We start from the raw sequence: 17,424 nt of genomic DNA, 5'->3' as shown, positions 1-17,424 counted from the left end.
TGAGGTTACAACAAGATAGAAAGTATGTAGAGGTTATGCGACAGGTTACGAAGCCAAATACTACTCAGCAAGACTGACACCAAGCCTGCAGGAACAGAGCCAATCAACACAAAAGAGAACTAGAAAGAGCCCTCAGGCAACTTGAACTGCTGAGACAGGCACGTAAGGTTCACTCAGGAAGTTATATCTCCAGCTTATCAAAAAGAGAAGCCAACCAGAATAATTCTACCACAATTTTATATCATGCACATAATATCTCATTGCTAGTCTGATACTAAGGATCTGGTAGCCTCTGAAAGAACCATGCTAAGTTGGAATTTGCACACAGTGTGTTCCCTTTCACCTCTTCTATGTCACATACCTGTTCCAAAGGTCATCGTCCTCTCCACCCCAGCCCCAGAAGGCATTAGGAAAGCCATTGATTTTTTTAAACTGTTCCACTGTTAGGCCACTCACTCCTCCAAAGAACTCATTGTAAGGGAGTCTGTATTTAAAAATAAAATATAACAATAATATTAGTCCAACCTGCTGTGAATGGAACTTACCAGAGACCAGGACAGTCTTTGTGGCCTATTCACAGCCTGTCACAAGTATTTTCCAAGGTATAGAGACAAAGTCAGCCTTGGGCTACAGTGATGTCTGCCTTCATTTTTTTCACTTTTAAAAGAGGTATCTTAAGTGCACAAAAAGGAGAGCATGTCACTTACAGATACATATATTTATCCAGCTTCGCTGCAAAGTGTCTTGGCATCTGCCCACATCCGTAGTAGTTACGGTCATTTTCAGGTATATGGTCCACATCATGAAAGATCAGACAGTCCCAGTCCAAGTCCTTCATTGCTTCCCGAAAGCCAACATTGAAGAGCATGGCACGGTTGAAGGGTTGATTACCAGCCTAGCAAAAGAACCCAAACATGCTGATTACATTCAAGCTTGTCCACAAGAGAGAAGAAGGCTTATGTACTGGGCTGCATAAAGAAACTTAGTTCCAATGAAATGGCATACAATGGGGTAGTGTACACATGTACAGTTATGTGTACAAAACATAGTTTCTGTCTGTGTGCTTCTCTAAGGAGAAACACACTGTTATAGGCCTTTCTAGACAAAAAGGCTGCATTTTACTAAAGTAGCAGTGCTTCATTGTTTTCGATGGATGTCAAGGAGATCAGAACCATATAAGTATCATCATGATATGTTTTAAGATTGCCCTAGAAGCTAATGAGAAAACTTCAAATATCACAGAGATTAGGGGTTTCCATAGTAGCCCATGGCATGATTAGCTTAACTCACTGAAGCACAATAAATTAAATGGCTAGCCCAACTACTGGCTTTCGAGGGGTGCAGGTAGTCTTCCACTACTGCGCCAGAGGACAATGAAAGCCAACTTATAGATTTCCTGTAAAGGTTAACTCTCAGTCTCTGAAACAGCCAAAAGCTCTCAAGAACTCAATTTTTTTTCTGACGGGAATTTATGTCAAATCAGTTCAGTGGTCTATGTAGCTCAATATTGGCCCCCAACTGCTAATAATACAGATTTCCCGGAAGCAATACCTTCTTTATCTAAAGATGTCCGGTACTGAATATCGGATTTTATCATTGCAAGACATATTCTACCATAGAACTGTGAGCAATCAATTGTTAGTCAAGGAGTTATAGTTCCATGGAGCATGTGCTTGGCATGGAGAGCCAGTTTGGTGTAGTGGTTAAGTGCACGGACTCTTATGTGGGAGAACCGGGTTTGATTCCCCACTCCTCCACTTGCACCTGCTAGCATGGCCTTGGGTCAGCCATAGCTCTGGCAGAGGTTGTCCTTGAAAAGGCAGCTGCTGTGAGAGCCCTCTCCAGCCCCACCCACCTCATAGGGTGTCTGTTGTGGGGGAGGAAGATAAAGGAGATTGTGAGCCGCTCTGAGACTCTTCGGAGTGGAGGGCGGGATATAAATCCAATATCTTCTTCTTCTTCTTAGACAATTCAAGATTCAATCCCTAATTTCTCCAGTTATAGATCTCAGGTAACATGTTGCAAAGGACTTGTTCTCAAGACTCCAGATAGTGGTTGCAAGTCAGAATGTGCAACAGACTAGAGGGACCAATAGTCTGACCTTCTGAAAAGTGGTTTCATAGATAAGCATTCTTTAAAAACTCAATTTCTTGTCTGGCATTACTGAAGAGTAACTGCTTTGAATCAAATTTCAGAAAAGGCTTGACAAAACATTCCTCTTAAACCAAGAGAGAGAGATTTGGAAAGGCATACAGAAGAACGGCTCTTAAAATTAGATGCAATTATGTTTTACTTGCAACACTGCTTGAACAGGTTAGGCCTCTCCAAGATCCCATCTGTCCAATACTGTGCACAGACAGACCAGTTTGAGTTTGTGGCCTCATCACTGTCTGCAGCCTAGAGGCTACAAGCCTTAGAGGTTTGCATTACAGGAGACATTTACATACAAAGGGGACTTTCAGATATCATGTTTAGCTCCTGGTACTGATGTTCATCCGAAAGTTGGAATGATGTATAGAAGTACCACAGTCAATTGCCTTCCCTACTCCTCATCCTCCCCTCCATCCAGAAAATTCTGCTGGAATAAGTTCAAAGGTTTTACTATTTTGAGTTCATATGTTAAGTACTGTATGCTCAGGCTAACGGTGTACTGTATGTTTGAATATTAGCTAATCACACAGCAAAACAAAGCCATTTTTGTTATCATTAAAGAGGCCTCCTGCCATAAATACAATTTTCAGCTGTCTTTCAGCTTTCACAAGCCTATGGATTACATCATAAATACCTTACAAGGTACAACAAAATATATTAACTTTAGCATCCTGGAAGCTTTATATAATGGAATGCTTGGGTACAAAATGTTGCAAGTCACTGCTACAGTTTTTGGAGCACGGCACCACACTAAGCAGCAACTCTGGAAAGCTTTCACAGTATGCAGCTTGGCAAGTATAAACTGCCACCACACTCCAGGCACACTCTGGAGATTTAACACCATTGTGCAAGAACCCCAGAGGGAAGGCAGTTAATGGTGTCTCTTACACAATGTATCCTGGGAGAAAAGGATCATTGGTTTCTCTCATTACCACTGGAGAGAAATTAGCCTTGAAAAAAAGAGGCGCATGCAAGGTAACTTACTTGCTCAATAACATAAAATGCAAACTGTAAACGTTGGCGTTGCAGCATTGGAATAAGATGTCTAAAGAGGACTGGAAGATGCTCATAACGGTTGCGGAATGGAATGAGGATAGCCACCTAGATGGACAAAAATCTTTATTAGCACTTCCTGGATTTATCTAAAATAGTTATATGCCCATCTTTCTCCTGAGCATTTTAGGGCCTAAGGTGAGTAAAAGTATAAAAACAATGTGATAAAAATATAAAAACCATATGATACAACAAACATTAAAACAGATAGGCCTGGGTGAGAAGAATGAAGCTGCTGCATGGGAACATGAGGTCTTTCAGGTACAAGCAGATATCTGAAGTAAACTAGATCCAAGTAGGCAGCCATGTTGGTCTGAAGTAGTAGAAAATAGGAGTCAATTGCACCTTTAAGACCAGCTTAGTTTTATTCAGAATGTAAGCTTTTGTGTGCTCCAAGCAAATGAAAGCTTACATTCTGAATATAAGTTAGTCTTAAAGGTGCAATTGACTCCTATTTTGAAGTAAACTACATCTCACTGAATTGTCAGTTTTATGACACATTAAGTATCCTTTTAGCACAGCAGTGTGATAACAATAAAAGTTACTGAGTAAGCAGTCACCAGAACCACATCCACAGGACACAGAAACCTTGGAGTCCACCCAGAACATTCTCAAGTGAAGCTTACGGATGAACCAATGGGTTTTACCAATGTACAAATACATGTTTTGGAGAAAAAAAACCATTCTGGTCATTATTAACTGGTGTCTTCATTTGTATGTTAATACCAGTGTTTTCACTCTCTCAGTAATTCTGAGAAGAAAAAAAACACTAGTACAATAACAGGGTACAATGAACATGTGAACATTATCTCCAAGAATCAAAATGAGCAATTTCATGGTAGAAATATTTTTCTAACCTTTTGGCTCTGCTGCAATTAAAGGTTCTATTACATAAGTACATTTTGGAATTCTATTGAGTTAGGGTTTTCAGCATATCTAGGGTATGGGCAGCAATAATATATGGCACAGAATTTCCCCATTGTGTTTGAAACATTGATAGACTAGCCCAGGGATGGCCAAACTGTGGCTTCGGAGCCACATGAGGCTCTCAAAGCCAGTCAGTAGAGCTTGGAGAATGCATATAAAGTTAAAGTTGCTTTCTTTCCATCTCTCTCTCCCTCCTTCCTCCCCATCTATTTCCTTCCTTCCTTGTCTTTCAGTTCTCAAACATCTGACATTCGTATCTTGTGGCTCTCAAACATCTGATATTTCTTCTGTGTGGCTCTTACATTAAGCAAGTTTGGCCATCCCTGGACTAGCCCAAGGGTGGCCAAACTGTGACTTGGAAGCCACATGTGGCTCTTTCACACATGTTGTGTGGCTTTGGAAGCCTCCACCAACCCATCAGCCAGCTTGGAGAAGGCATTAAATTAAATGCATTTAAAGTTAAAGTTGCTTTCTTTCCACCTCTCTTTCCCCTTCCTGTCTTGCACTCTCAAACATCTGATGTTTACGTCTGGCAGCTCTCAAACATCTGAAGTTTATTTTATGTGGCTCTTACATTAAGCAAATTTGGCCACCCCTGCACTAGCCTTATCCCAAGCAAATTGACACTGCATGATACAGACCAAGCCAGGTTATGCAAGCTACAGTCTAAGGAAGAGCTATCTGGCTATGGAGCCAAATGTGGAACTCAGTAAACTGATCTTAGGATGTGCAAGCAGACTTCAGTGGCAGCACAGTGTTAAGACTATCAGACTAGGATCTGAGAGATTCGAGATCAAACCCTCACTCTGCTTGCTGAGTTTGGGCCAGTCAATATTAGCACAATGTACAGTATTACTGAAAGTTCTGAATGTAGAGGATGCTTGTTCTGAATAACTCCTTCCTTGCCATCTCTCTCTGTGATTTAATAGTAGCCTCCACCATTGTGATTATAAAGCTTCTAAATCCAGTTTTATTTACTTGTTGTGTTGTTTAATCATGGGACTTGACAGGAAGTGGCAGGCTTAAAAAAGGGTGGTGCTTACAGGCTATGGTAGCTGTGACACTACTATGCAGATATTAAGATGAATTATGGGCCACAAGTGATCCACTAGTGGATAAGCTGATAGTCAACAGCTTTTAGACACAAATGCAAACAGGAGGTCCAAATATCTTAGCTGCATATTCTATTCCTTATGGTGTCAGTACTGCTCATACTGCCCTACTTAATAGTCCTATGATGCTAAAGAAATCTGCACAGCATCTTCTGGCAAATTGGATACCTTATTGACCATTTAGCCAGCACCCACACATGAGGCACTCTGGACTACCGCATACCTTTCTGCCATCTCATTCTGAATTGGTTTTAAATTGGACTTAAATTGTTTATTTTAATATTGTTTTTACTGTGAAATGACTTGTTGTGACCTGCCCTGAGCCCACTTGCAGGGCAGGACAGGATAGCAATCAAGTCAAATAAATAAATACTATTGATTGGAGAAGCTCTAGTTTCAGTTTATTCTCCAGTTTATATTCCTATTCTCCATCTTACCTTCCAACGAGGCACACAGTCTTTAGGCTTCCAGTGGCCTCCTAATTTGATAGTGGGATCTTGAGAGAAGAACTGGTGGATCTCCTCCATGCTGATTTCACTCATATTTACATCAATCGAGCCCTCTGCATAGCAATCAGACAGCAGAATGTGACAAATAAGCCCTGTCTGACCAAGAACATATTTTTTTGAATTCTCACACTCATATGCCTGTAAATTACTTCGCCAGTGATGAATTTCTAGCTGTTCCTCAATGTGCCATCATCTTAGCCACTGTTTTCTAAACCAGGGCACAAAGGCAATAAATTTACATAAGCTATAGGTTATTAAGGGAAACCACAAATAAGATATGAGGCTGATTTCTCATTGCTACTTGCCGTAGAATTGGGGAACTCCAACGTCTACAGCAAGTAACAGAAGAATCTACCCTCCATTTATATTTTCTGTCCCACAAACGTAACCAAGCATAGGAATCAGTTCAAAGCCTTGGAAGCAAAGAAGGGGTGGTGGTTCTATTCCCAGATTCAAGTGATATGCAGGAGAAAAAAGTTCATATGAATATCACCCCCAGGCAGCATTGGGGGGGAGTCATCTTCTTGAGGATTTTAAGCAGCCTTTTCCCTCTACAAAGGTTATCCTAAAAGTCACCTCATATTTAAAGCAAGATTCAGCTAAAGCAATTGAATGAACTGAAGCGAAGTTAGTTTTTTTCCTACTATCTGAACAATGTTCCCATATCACAAGCCTAGTTGCAAAGCACCTTTTGGCTGCCATAACAATCAGGGAGCAAAAGACTAGCTCCCCTTTTTGATGTTTGACTGGTTTTTATAGCTGAAACTCGATGAACTGAATGCAAGCAGAAACAAACATGATTAACCCTGTCACTGAAATCAATGGGACTTCATTCCTGGACCATGCCAATTTCATGATTGTCTTCAAAGTTATCCTGATGTCTAGAAATCCAGCATGAGGAGCATTTGTATACATGACACAACTATTGCAGGTCTGCATTTGAATTCAATAAGTTCAATGCTATACATTTTTGAAAACTGGACTAGTAGACTAGCATTAAAACCAAAGAGTTTAAGTAATGAAGAAGCACACACATATTGATGGATTCCCACCCATCCTTTACCAATAGCAAATGTGATAACTTTTGTCAACTACAACTTCAAATTTACCACCAAGTTAGAATATACCTCCCTTTTATTCACTCACCTAGTTTTGGACATCAGTAGGGATTATGTTAGGCAAGGAGTGATGGGAAAGCAAGCTGTATGAAAATGTAAGTCATAACAGTACTCACTCATAGAAGGGAGTCTTTCAGGGCAGGTATGGTTTGGAAAGTAGGTAAAATCCTCAGGAAGAAAAGTTGTTGTTTGCAGAAAGGTTTCATTGTGGTTCAAATCAACAGCATAATCTAGGTTGGAAAGAATAACACATGCACTTTAGACTACAGGCTTCACAGTGTCCTCCTATCATCTGCAATACACTGTTTCACTTAGCAGATTCCTTCACATCTATCTATAGTATAATACAGAACAGCCTCAAGAATTTGCACAGCATTGCATTCCCTATTAAGCATCAACCTATCTGAATGGATGATAAAATAATCAATTCCTAGTTGATGCTAATACATGATACAGAGAATACTAGGATTGTTGAAACACTGTTTACTTGAACTTGCAATTTGGAATTTGCAGGGCCCCAGCTAGCTTCTTCAATCTACACAGAACTTGAAGACAGGAATGCATTACTATTCTTGTCCTGCATTCAATTCTAATCCATAATTGCTCTGACCCATGTAGTTAACTGAATTCAGCAGTCATAAGGAGCAGTAATTGCAGCAGCTTATTCATATATGAGTGCAAGGGAGTCTAATGTGGAATTGCAAATAGATGACAGCCCAGGGCACTCCATTAAGGGCTGGCTAAGAAGTTTATTATGTGTACTTGTTATTGTCATAGCAATATTTAAATAAACAAATTTCTATTGAAATCAGGCAAGTAGTACAAGCTATTCCCCTCCCCCCCCCACTTTGTTCTAAGCCTTTGCACTGAAGACATCTTCATGTTTTATAGTTTAACAGTCTCACACCTTCGAGCCAAGACACACTTTTAGTTCACCACTTCCTTGCTGTAACAGCTACTGTTTCAGGTTCAAAAAGAAGCTACAAATCTCTGTCCACTTGTAACTCAAGACACCAGATGCCACTACTGCAGTCCTCTACCAAAGGGGATATAATTCAACAGGACAGTGTGGTGATCTTTGTGATGAGAATTTACTCATGGTTTTTTTGTTCTTATATCCTGCCCTTGAATTATATGCAGGCTTATTCCTTCGTGCTAGCATGATGGGCTGACAGATTAAATCAGCATAAAGGCCTTGCCAGGTTGCAACACACTAAGTGGCCACAGAATTAGCAGAGATTCTGGTTTTATATTTTATCTTCAGAGGAAAGCTGTACTTCAGTATCTTTACAAATGCTGGCTGCAGATGATGCAATTCGCCATCTATTCACTAACTAACAGTAGCTGAAAGCTGTCCAGGGCTTCTGAGGACAGAGCCATTTCAGGAAGGAAAATCTCTTCCATTTCCCTACTATGCAGTTGCACACTTGAGACTACAGTTCCAGACTGATGTACTTTCCTCAAGGCATAAGATTTTATAAAGATTCATACCTGAATCATTCCCACTGATGTTCCTCTTGGCATAGGCACTGCGGACCACCTGCTCATAAACCTGTGCTCCTATCGTCCTCATGTTTTCACGAATCATGATGCCTTGGGCTTGCATCATGAAGAGGTAGGTGTTCACTGCAAGAAACCAGAAAAAACAGTACACAAGTCAAGACTTTTCTGCAGAAAGTTTTTTTAAAAGTTTTTTTTAGGAAGTACTTAGCTACTACGGCAAGCAGAATACTTAAACCTTCCCAAACCAAACTTGTTGCCTAGAGTGCCAACAGAAGTACAGAAATTCAGAAGCAAATTAAATAAAGAACAAACAAAACTTATTCCTCAGCAGTTACCAGATATTCCAGTCACCTGCATTATGGGCATGCAGAAACCACATTTGGGATGGAATGCAGTTTTTTAAAAAAACAACCCCTATTTTCTAAGCCAAGGGTGGCCAAACTGGCTCTTTCATACTTGTTGTGTGGCTATTGAAGCCCCCACTACCCTATCGGTTGGCTTGGAGAAGGCATTTCTTTCTTCAAATCTGTTCTCCAAGCCAAATCAGATGGCACCTTGGAGAATGAATTTAAAATTAAAGTTGCTTTCTTTCTACCTCTCCCCCCCTCCCTTGTAGCTCTCAAACATCTGACATTTATTCTATGTGGCTCTTATGTTAAGCAAATTTGGTCATCCCTGTTCGAAGAATTACAACTGAACAAGTCAGACTGAACAAAAGGCCAACACTGGCCTCCAGTAGGTCTTCCAGTAGTCAGCAAGGATTTATTTATTTATTCTTCACATTTATATCCCGCCCTCCCCGCCGAAGCAGGCTCAGGGCGGCTAACAACAATCAAACCCCAAGCAATAAAATAGTGAACAAATAATTAAAATTAACAATCATTACGTTAAACAATTTAAACAGCTTAAAATAATTTAAAACAATTTTTGATGCTAGTGTTGGTAACATTACATTCAGCGATACTGGGCATCTACTTGTACTGTAGTTTAACTAAAGGCAAGTCGAAATAGAACTATTTTACAGGCCTTGAAGAACTGGGCAAGGTCCCGCAAGGCCCTTAGATCTTCTGGGAGTTGATTCCACCAGTGGGGGGCAGCAATTGAGAAGGCTCTTTCTCTGGTAGCCTTGAGTCTTGCCTCCCTTGGCCCGAGGATTCTGCTGTCCAGATCTAAGTACCCTCTGGGGAACATGTGGGGAGAGATGGTCCCTAAGGCAGACAGGTCCTCCGCCATATAGGGCTTTAAAGATAATATCCAGCACCCTGTAGCGAATCCAAAATACTATTGGCAGCTGGTGCAGTTCCTGCAACCCTGGCTGTATGGGCTCCTGTATGCATGTGATGATACTTCAGTGCAAATTCATCTAAACACTTCTCCATGGCTAAAAGAAGAAATATACAGAAAGCACAAAAACATGCAAAAGTTTGTGCATTTCAGCTCAGGTTGCAGAATGTTGTTCTTCCTTTGATTGCTAGACTGTAGTTCATCTTGTACAATGTAGAAATATGTATGCAATGGCATCCTTTTTAAAAAGCTTAAACAGCTTTAAACAGCTAAACAGCTAAACATTAACTCTCAGTCTAGGCAACTGAGAGTTAATGAGCCCTGGATAGGGGAGAAAGCATTAAGGCTGCATATACCAGGGTGCAAGTCTTGAAGGGTGAGGCAATGCACATTTGTAAGGATGAAACAAGACACAGAGGTGCTACTGCTTCATACCTTATTCCCCTCTACAACAACTTATCTAACTTTATGTCCCTGCCGACAAATTATATTAATTTGGAAAAGGAAATATCAGGTATGACAATGACACATCACTTGTACTCTGGAAGCCAACATGTAGTAGTTGGATTAGGATGTAGGAGTCCCAAGTTCAAATCTGCCATGAAGACTCACTAGGGGCCACTCACTCTCTTACCCTAACTTACTCTACCAGGCTGATGTGAGATAGTACAGAGGGAGAAGAATGCTATAAAGCATTCTGAGTTCCCAGTGGGGGGCAAAAGCAGAACTAATTAAATATCCAGCTTTTTCAGTTTGGTTTTAAGTTTTTGTTTGCGTTTTTAGCTGTTTATATTGTAATTTGATCTGTTTTTAACTATTTTATCTGTATGACTTACTGATAGAAACTGCTCTGAGCTGTGGGAAGGGTGGGATATAATTCATATAAATTAAATGAAAATGAAATGAAATATTCAAATGCAACAAATCAGTTTGTTATAGGAACAAGCCCTTTGGAAATCCTCAGGCTCCTGTATGCCCTGCTTCCTTCACATGAAGTTGAGTCTAAAAATGTCCTGTAGGATAAAATAATCTATAATTTCTTCTGTTGCCTACAAACCAGGGTTCCAAGCCGTTATGTTCAGAACCATAATTGTCCATAATTCAGTTATTACTGGAAGCAGACATCCCACTGATACTTACTAGAAATGCAAAGCTTCCAGAAATTCTGAAGCCATGGGAAAATGTTTTCCCCCAATGAATATGGTAATACTTAACATTTCATAAATAAGTTAACAAGGAAACATCATAAACAGTACTGTATCATTTGGTGTATTTTTAAAATACAAAAGTCTTAGTTTTATTCAAACCTGTATCCAGTGTTAAGTGGAGCTGCATGCTACTTGCACCTTAAGGTACCAGAATATATTTGAGTACCACAGCTCATTTCACTTTGACTACTGCAATATGCTGCATAGACTCTCCCAACTGAAATGTCAGTTTACAGGTTTTAATAAGCAACTACTACTAACCTTTCAAGGCGCTTAGAAATACTATGGTGAAGTTACTTATCGGAACAAAGTTTGAGTCTAGGAGCACCTTTAAGACCAACAAAGTTTTATTCAAGGTATAAGCTTTTATGCACAGGCAGATATTTGAAGAAGTGTACATGCACACAAAACTTATACCATAAACAAAACTTTGTTGATCTTAAAGGTGTCACTGGACGCTTTGCTGCTTCAGACCGACACAGCTACCCACCTGAATCAAATTACTAAAGGCAAAAAAAACCCTATAGGAGGGCCAACCTTAGAACAGTGCATTTTAAAACAAACAAACAAATAAATAAAATAACTATTAGAGAGCAATGGAAATGTTCACCATTATTCTGTAATATTATGAGTAGAATCCTCTAAAAGTTCTATAAAGAGGAAGAAAGAACACAGCAGCAAGAACTCAGCTATCTTGTGAAGCAACAAGCTGTAAGAGGCTCGTATCCTGGGCAACAGAGATTGCCTTGTACATGCTGGTACTAGGAAGTGCTGAACTCCACTATGTATACACTCCCTTCTAAATACACTCCCTTGGAAAGAACAAAGGATCAATAGGTTATGTGAGGCTCCAACTCTTTCATTCCATTACATAGTTCTCTTTCAAACTTCTAAAGGATATATAGAAGACAGGCACTCCACCCCAAAAGAACCTGGATTATTTAGGCACCTAAATCATCTTAATTAAAACACACTCCATCAGCAGCAACAACACAAACTGTAGCTCCCTCCTGTCTCTTGCCATAACAGCTCCTAAATGGTATGCAACAATGACTACAATTCTAAAGAAATTTTCCTGGTAGTAAGCCCTACTGAACAACATGGGGCTTAAATCTGAGTAGACCTGTTGAGGATTTCTCCTTGTGACACATATTTAGGCTATATGTTCTTGTGCTGAAAATTCTACTGGGTACTGAACAATGACTGTTTCTACTGTGCTTTTAACAGGATGCATTGCCAGTGAGATCTGCTCGCATCCTCATATACTTTATTGTCCTTGGATTTTCATATCTTAAGGTGTTCAGAGTCAGCTGTCCATTTTTGCACACTGTGCACATATTGACAGAACAAATCCGTACATGGACACAAACAAATGGTTTTAGTTTTTTAAAATATTTACAAGCATACCTTTTTCCTGGGCCACTGGGACCCAGTTAGAAGCATGCACGTTTATTTGGTTTAACAGTATTACAATCCAAACTGAACTTTAGAGATACGGTGAATTATTCATTGGATTCATCATCATTAAGACTATTCCAAACTAGTGTTTTGACATACAACCTGAAAATGAGATTTATTCTCTTAATATATCATTTAACATAACCAAGCATAATGCAATACTGTCCATTTCTACGGTTCACAATTTCAGGGAGATGGTAATGTGATGAGAGCAGGGACCTCTGAGAATGAGAACACAGGGAAGCATTACTGAGATCAGTAGCAAATATGGTTTTTCTCTCTTTAAAAACTTACACAGGGTGTTTTACACAAGAACATAAGAGAAGCCATGGCTCATCCAGTCCAACTCTCTGTGTCACACAGTGGCAAAAACCCCCAGGAATGTTTTATGACATTCCAAGGGAATCTGACATTGTCATATTATGCAGTTTTAAATTATCCCATTATTCAATATTGCATTTTGATTCTACTGTCTAAATAGTTTATCTGCAGCATTTCTAAGGTATGGTAGAAAAAGAATAAAGATAAGGCACTTTTAGAAATATTAAAGGTAACATAAAATGGTTTATTAAGTCCCAAGTAATAAATCATTATACTATTATAACATTACCAATAATGCTGTTCTCCTTAAAATGTTTTTGTAATTCCCAAACTAAAAAAAAAAAAAAAAAGCCCCGTGGCACAGTGTGATAAGCTGCAGTACGTCAGTCCAACCTCTACTCACAACCTGAGTTCGATCCCAGTGGAAGCTGGGCTAAGGTAGCCAGCTCAAGGTTGACTCAGCCTTCCATCCTTCTGAGGTTGGTAAAATGAGTACCTAACTTGCTGCGGGTAAAGTGTAGGTGACTGGGGAAGGCAATGGCAAACCACCCTGTAAAAAGTCTGCAAAGAAAACATCATGATGTGACCCATGGGTTAGTAACAACTCGGTGTTTGCACAGGGGACTATTTTTTAAACTAGAAAAGGTAATTATAAGGAAGGATATATAAACAGTTCTCTCTTTGTATATATTTGAAGTACTCACATAGTCATTTAAGTTATAAGTAACAAAATTCTGTATACCATTAAAAATCATTGATACATTCCCAGTTTAAGTATGTGATTATAAAAGTACTGACAACACTAACCACCATCAGTTATCTAGGAAGTCAAAAGCTAATATTGTACTATTGCGTTATATAATCCCATCATCTTTACAGTTCATCTATAAGAGTTATAAAAGGCTCTCTGTTTATTCTCAAATTCACTACTTGATCTTTTATTTGCAGGATCATCAGTTTTGCCATAGCTGTATATTCTTCCATCTTATCTTTCCACTCTTCAAGACATGGGAAAGCATAATTTTTCCATTTGAATACAAATATTACTCATGCTGCCATTAGCAAGTATCAGTAGCAAATACGTTGCGAGATCCATTGTCATATGGGCAGGAAAGAATAAAACAGAATTTGCTCCAGCACTTTATAAAAAGTCTGCCTCAATAATCACTACATGTAGAAAAAGATGTTTTAAAAGCTGTGATGATTTCTAAAATGCTGCAATGAGGGCTGGTAACCTGGATTTTTTGGCCAATTTAATGAATGAATCAAAGTTTTAAGTCATTGGCATTTGATTTCTAGCTATATTTCACTCCCATGGTCTTGACATAGTCATGTCTGTTTTTCATACTTATTATTTTTGCTGACAATCTATTAAAACTGGGATTTGTGAAGAAACAAAAGCAGAATCTACTTGTTTCACTAAAGCTACAAGAGTTTTTATCTAGTTTCCATATTAGGTGTCAAATCACAAACCACTTGAGTGGGAGATTTCAAAAATGATGGCTCAAGTCTCCAGGGCAACTGAAATCAGATAAGCTCTGTTCCATTCATAGAAGACTTCATATTAAATCAGATATGATAAAGACCAACAGAGTATCAAAGAACTGTATTTTTAATTTCATCCTAGTTACTATTAACTTTGATGTAAGTGTTCATACACTCACTTCTATTTTAGACTGTTTCTTATGCAATTTCAAAAAACCCCACCCCATCCCAATAACAGCACTAAACCACAATGAAATCAAATGCAAAGGAACTATCATGACATTAGTAGTAAACAGCAACTCCCACATGGATGTTAAAATAGCAAAACTACCAATCACAGAAAAGGTACAGATCTTTATTTATGCAGGAAAAAATATGGCTTTGTATATTAAGAAAAGCAAAGCATTTTAAAAGGGCCTGTCTGATGAAGGCAAATGTTCCAGAAGGAGCAGAATTTTGAGAGCAGCAGTCATTTAAGGAGATATGGGAGAGTATCAGCTTGTTTAAGCCCTTAATAGTTTAGATAACTCCAGTGAGAGAGATAAAATGGTTTATTCAGGAAGGCAAAGCTATAGTCATGAAAACTTTAATACATAGTTATTAGTAGATTTGAGGAACATGGGTCAAAAATGTGTCTGAATGCTGTGGCTTGCTAGATAGACAGGGGACATATTCTCAGACTATTAAAAAGGTTTTTGCTAGCCAGTCTATGCATGAGATACTGCTCACAAACTTAACATTCTTTCATTTAGAATATTAGTGAGAAGGCTGTGCTAGCATCCTTCTCCCCGCTACCTAATTTTCTGGGATTTTTTTAAATGTAAAAGCTTTCCAACATGTGGTGGTACAGCTCCACACATTTCTCAACTCAGTGAGTACGATGCTTAATGAAAATTATTTTGACATACTAACTGCCTGTAACAGCATGTTTTAAACTAGAAGACCAGAAATAGCCAGCTTCTCCTACCATACTAAGGATCCACAGGTAGCTGAGATGCAGAGATATCCAGTCTGTGCACTTAATAATTCTTGAAAGTGGATAGTGCACAGATAAAAAGGCAAGAGAGCTGCCAGACCAAAACACCAGAGTTCACTTGACAGAAATCACATGCTACTAGAAACGTCAAGCTGTTTTCCAAATCACACACAACTGAAACCTTCCCTATAGTATGCAGGACAGCTAAAGAATGGCCAATTTAAATTACTGGAGAGATGCCTCAAAGTATTCAAGACTTCTCCATAAAAAGCTCTTGGTAACTGTATTTAATATCTTTGCTCTTTATATGTAGTGTTCCAACATCGATGAGAAACAGTGCAAATAGCATTTGGGCTTCCTTCTGGAGGCCAGGCCAGTACAGATATTTTTGACAGTTTTAGCTCGATATTCCCACAATCCTTGGTGACTGGTTGGGCAAAAACGCAAGTTATATTTACAGTTCAAATCCTTTAGCCTTGCAGAGTGGTATGTAACAAGTATGCAGATCAAGAAGGAAGAATTACTTCTAACAAACAGAACATTGTCCTCAGCATTACAACACAAATGTTAATATATAAGCCAGGAAGAATAGGGACACCCTGGTAACAGGCAATGCATAAACACAGACACAATGATCCGGATACAAATACAATCCTATTAAACACACTATCTACTTTGTGGGGTGAAAAAGGAATATGCATTCCACTTAAGCAGATTATAGCCTTAGAGGTATGAGTTTTTTAACAGCAAGTTTATTTCTTACCATGGTACTTCTACCACCACAGCATTTCTACCTAATTATACATTAATCAAAGTGGCCCCACACCAAGCTATTCATAGACTCATCCTGGCTAAAAATCACACCAGAGATGTACCCAGTAAACATCACTTTTTACCCACAGCTGCCAAATTAGACTAAAGTAAAGTAGAAAGAGGATCAGAAATTTCTGCTTAGTTTCTGTGCACAGAGACATCTCCTATAACTTTCTGGCCATACTCATGACAGTACTATAGTGGTTTCAATTTCTTCAAATACATTAGCAGCAGGAAACCAGCCAGGGAGGCAGTGGGTAAAAGGACTACTGAAGGATGACCATGGGGTAAAAGGACTACTGAAGGATGATAAAAGTGCAACTACTTTTATCACTTTCTGATAAAAGTGCAACTGCTTTTGATAATGTTCCTCATCAAAGGGAAATGGCTGAGAAGCTGAATGCATTTTTGCCTCCATCATCACTGTGGAAGTGTATGCCCACTCCAGAACCGCTGATTTTGGAAGGGGTGTTGAAAGGCCTGAGTCAGACTGATGTGATGAGGGAGGAGGTCCTACAAATGATAGACAATATAAAAACCAGGGCTCTTTTTCTAGCAGCAGCTCCTCTACATATTAGGCCCCCTGATGTAGCCAGTCCTCCTGGAGCTTACAGTAGGCCCTGTACTAAGAGCCCTCTAAGCTTTTGGAGGATTGGCTACATCAGGGGGCATGGCCTAATATGCAGAGGAGCTCCTGCTAGAAAAAGAGCCCTGATAAAAACTGATGTCACCAGGCCCGAATAGTATATATCCAAGGGCTCTAAAAGAACTCGAAGATGAACTTGTGGATCTTCTGACAAAAATATGCAATCTTTAATTGAACTCTGCCTCTGTTCCTGAGGACTGCAAGCTAGCCAATGTCACCCCCATCTTTAAAAAGGGTTCCAGAGGAGATCTGGTAAAATACAGGCCAGTCAGTCTGACTTCAATACCGGGAAAATTGGTGGTAACCATTATTAAAAAGAGAATTAATTGGCACACTGGTGAACAAATGTTATTGAGGAAGACTAAGAATGGATTCTGTAAGGGAAGATCTTGTCTCACTAACCTAAGAGTGCTTTGAAGGGGTGAACAAACATAATAATAATAATAAATAATAATAATAATAATAATAATTTTTTATTTATATCCCGCCCTCCCAGCCAAGGCAGGCGGACAAAGGTGACCCAATAGATGTTGTTTACCCTGACTTCCAGAAAGCTCTTGATAATGTTCCTCATCAAAGGCTCCTTAGTAAACTCGAGAATCATGAGGTAAAAGACAAGTCCTCTTGTGGATCAAAAACTAGCTAATTAATAGGAAATGGAGAGCGAGTATAAATGGGCAATTTTTGGAGTGGAGGGTGGTAAGCAGTGGAGTACCACAGGGATCAGTACTGGGTCCAATGCTTTTTAGATCATTAATGGAGTTGGGAGTAAGCAGTGAAGTGGTTAAGTTTGCAGATGACACTAAATTGTTCAAGGTGGTGAGAACCAGAGAGGATTGTAAGGTACTCCAAAGGGATCT

The 17,424-nt window shown here is 39.3% G+C and overlaps 1 protein-coding gene across 1 annotated transcript in view; it reads right to left on the bottom strand.

Moving 5' to 3' along the window:
* B4GALT5 (beta-1,4-galactosyltransferase 5) overlaps positions 1-17,424 on the bottom strand; it is an 82,820-nt gene that overhangs the window by 13,580 nt on the left and 51,816 nt on the right. Inside the window, exons 2-7 of the mRNA XM_060230809.1 lie at positions 8,362-8,496; positions 6,987-7,100; positions 5,681-5,805; positions 3,136-3,252; positions 708-895; positions 362-484 (exon numbers count right to left, since the gene is read on the bottom strand). Coding sequence (XP_060086792.1) covers positions 362-484; positions 708-895; positions 3,136-3,252; positions 5,681-5,805; positions 6,987-7,100; positions 8,362-8,496 — 802 coding nt within the window. The remainder of the gene's footprint in view (positions 1-361; positions 485-707; positions 896-3,135; positions 3,253-5,680; positions 5,806-6,986; positions 7,101-8,361; positions 8,497-17,424) is intronic.

Source organism: Heteronotia binoei, chromosome 2, assembly GCF_032191835.1.
Source record: "Heteronotia binoei isolate CCM8104 ecotype False Entrance Well chromosome 2, APGP_CSIRO_Hbin_v1, whole genome shotgun sequence".
In the NCBI taxonomy this organism is placed as follows: domain Eukaryota; kingdom Metazoa; phylum Chordata; class Lepidosauria; order Squamata; family Gekkonidae; genus Heteronotia; species Heteronotia binoei.
This window is presented reverse-complemented; position numbering and strand designations above follow the sequence as displayed.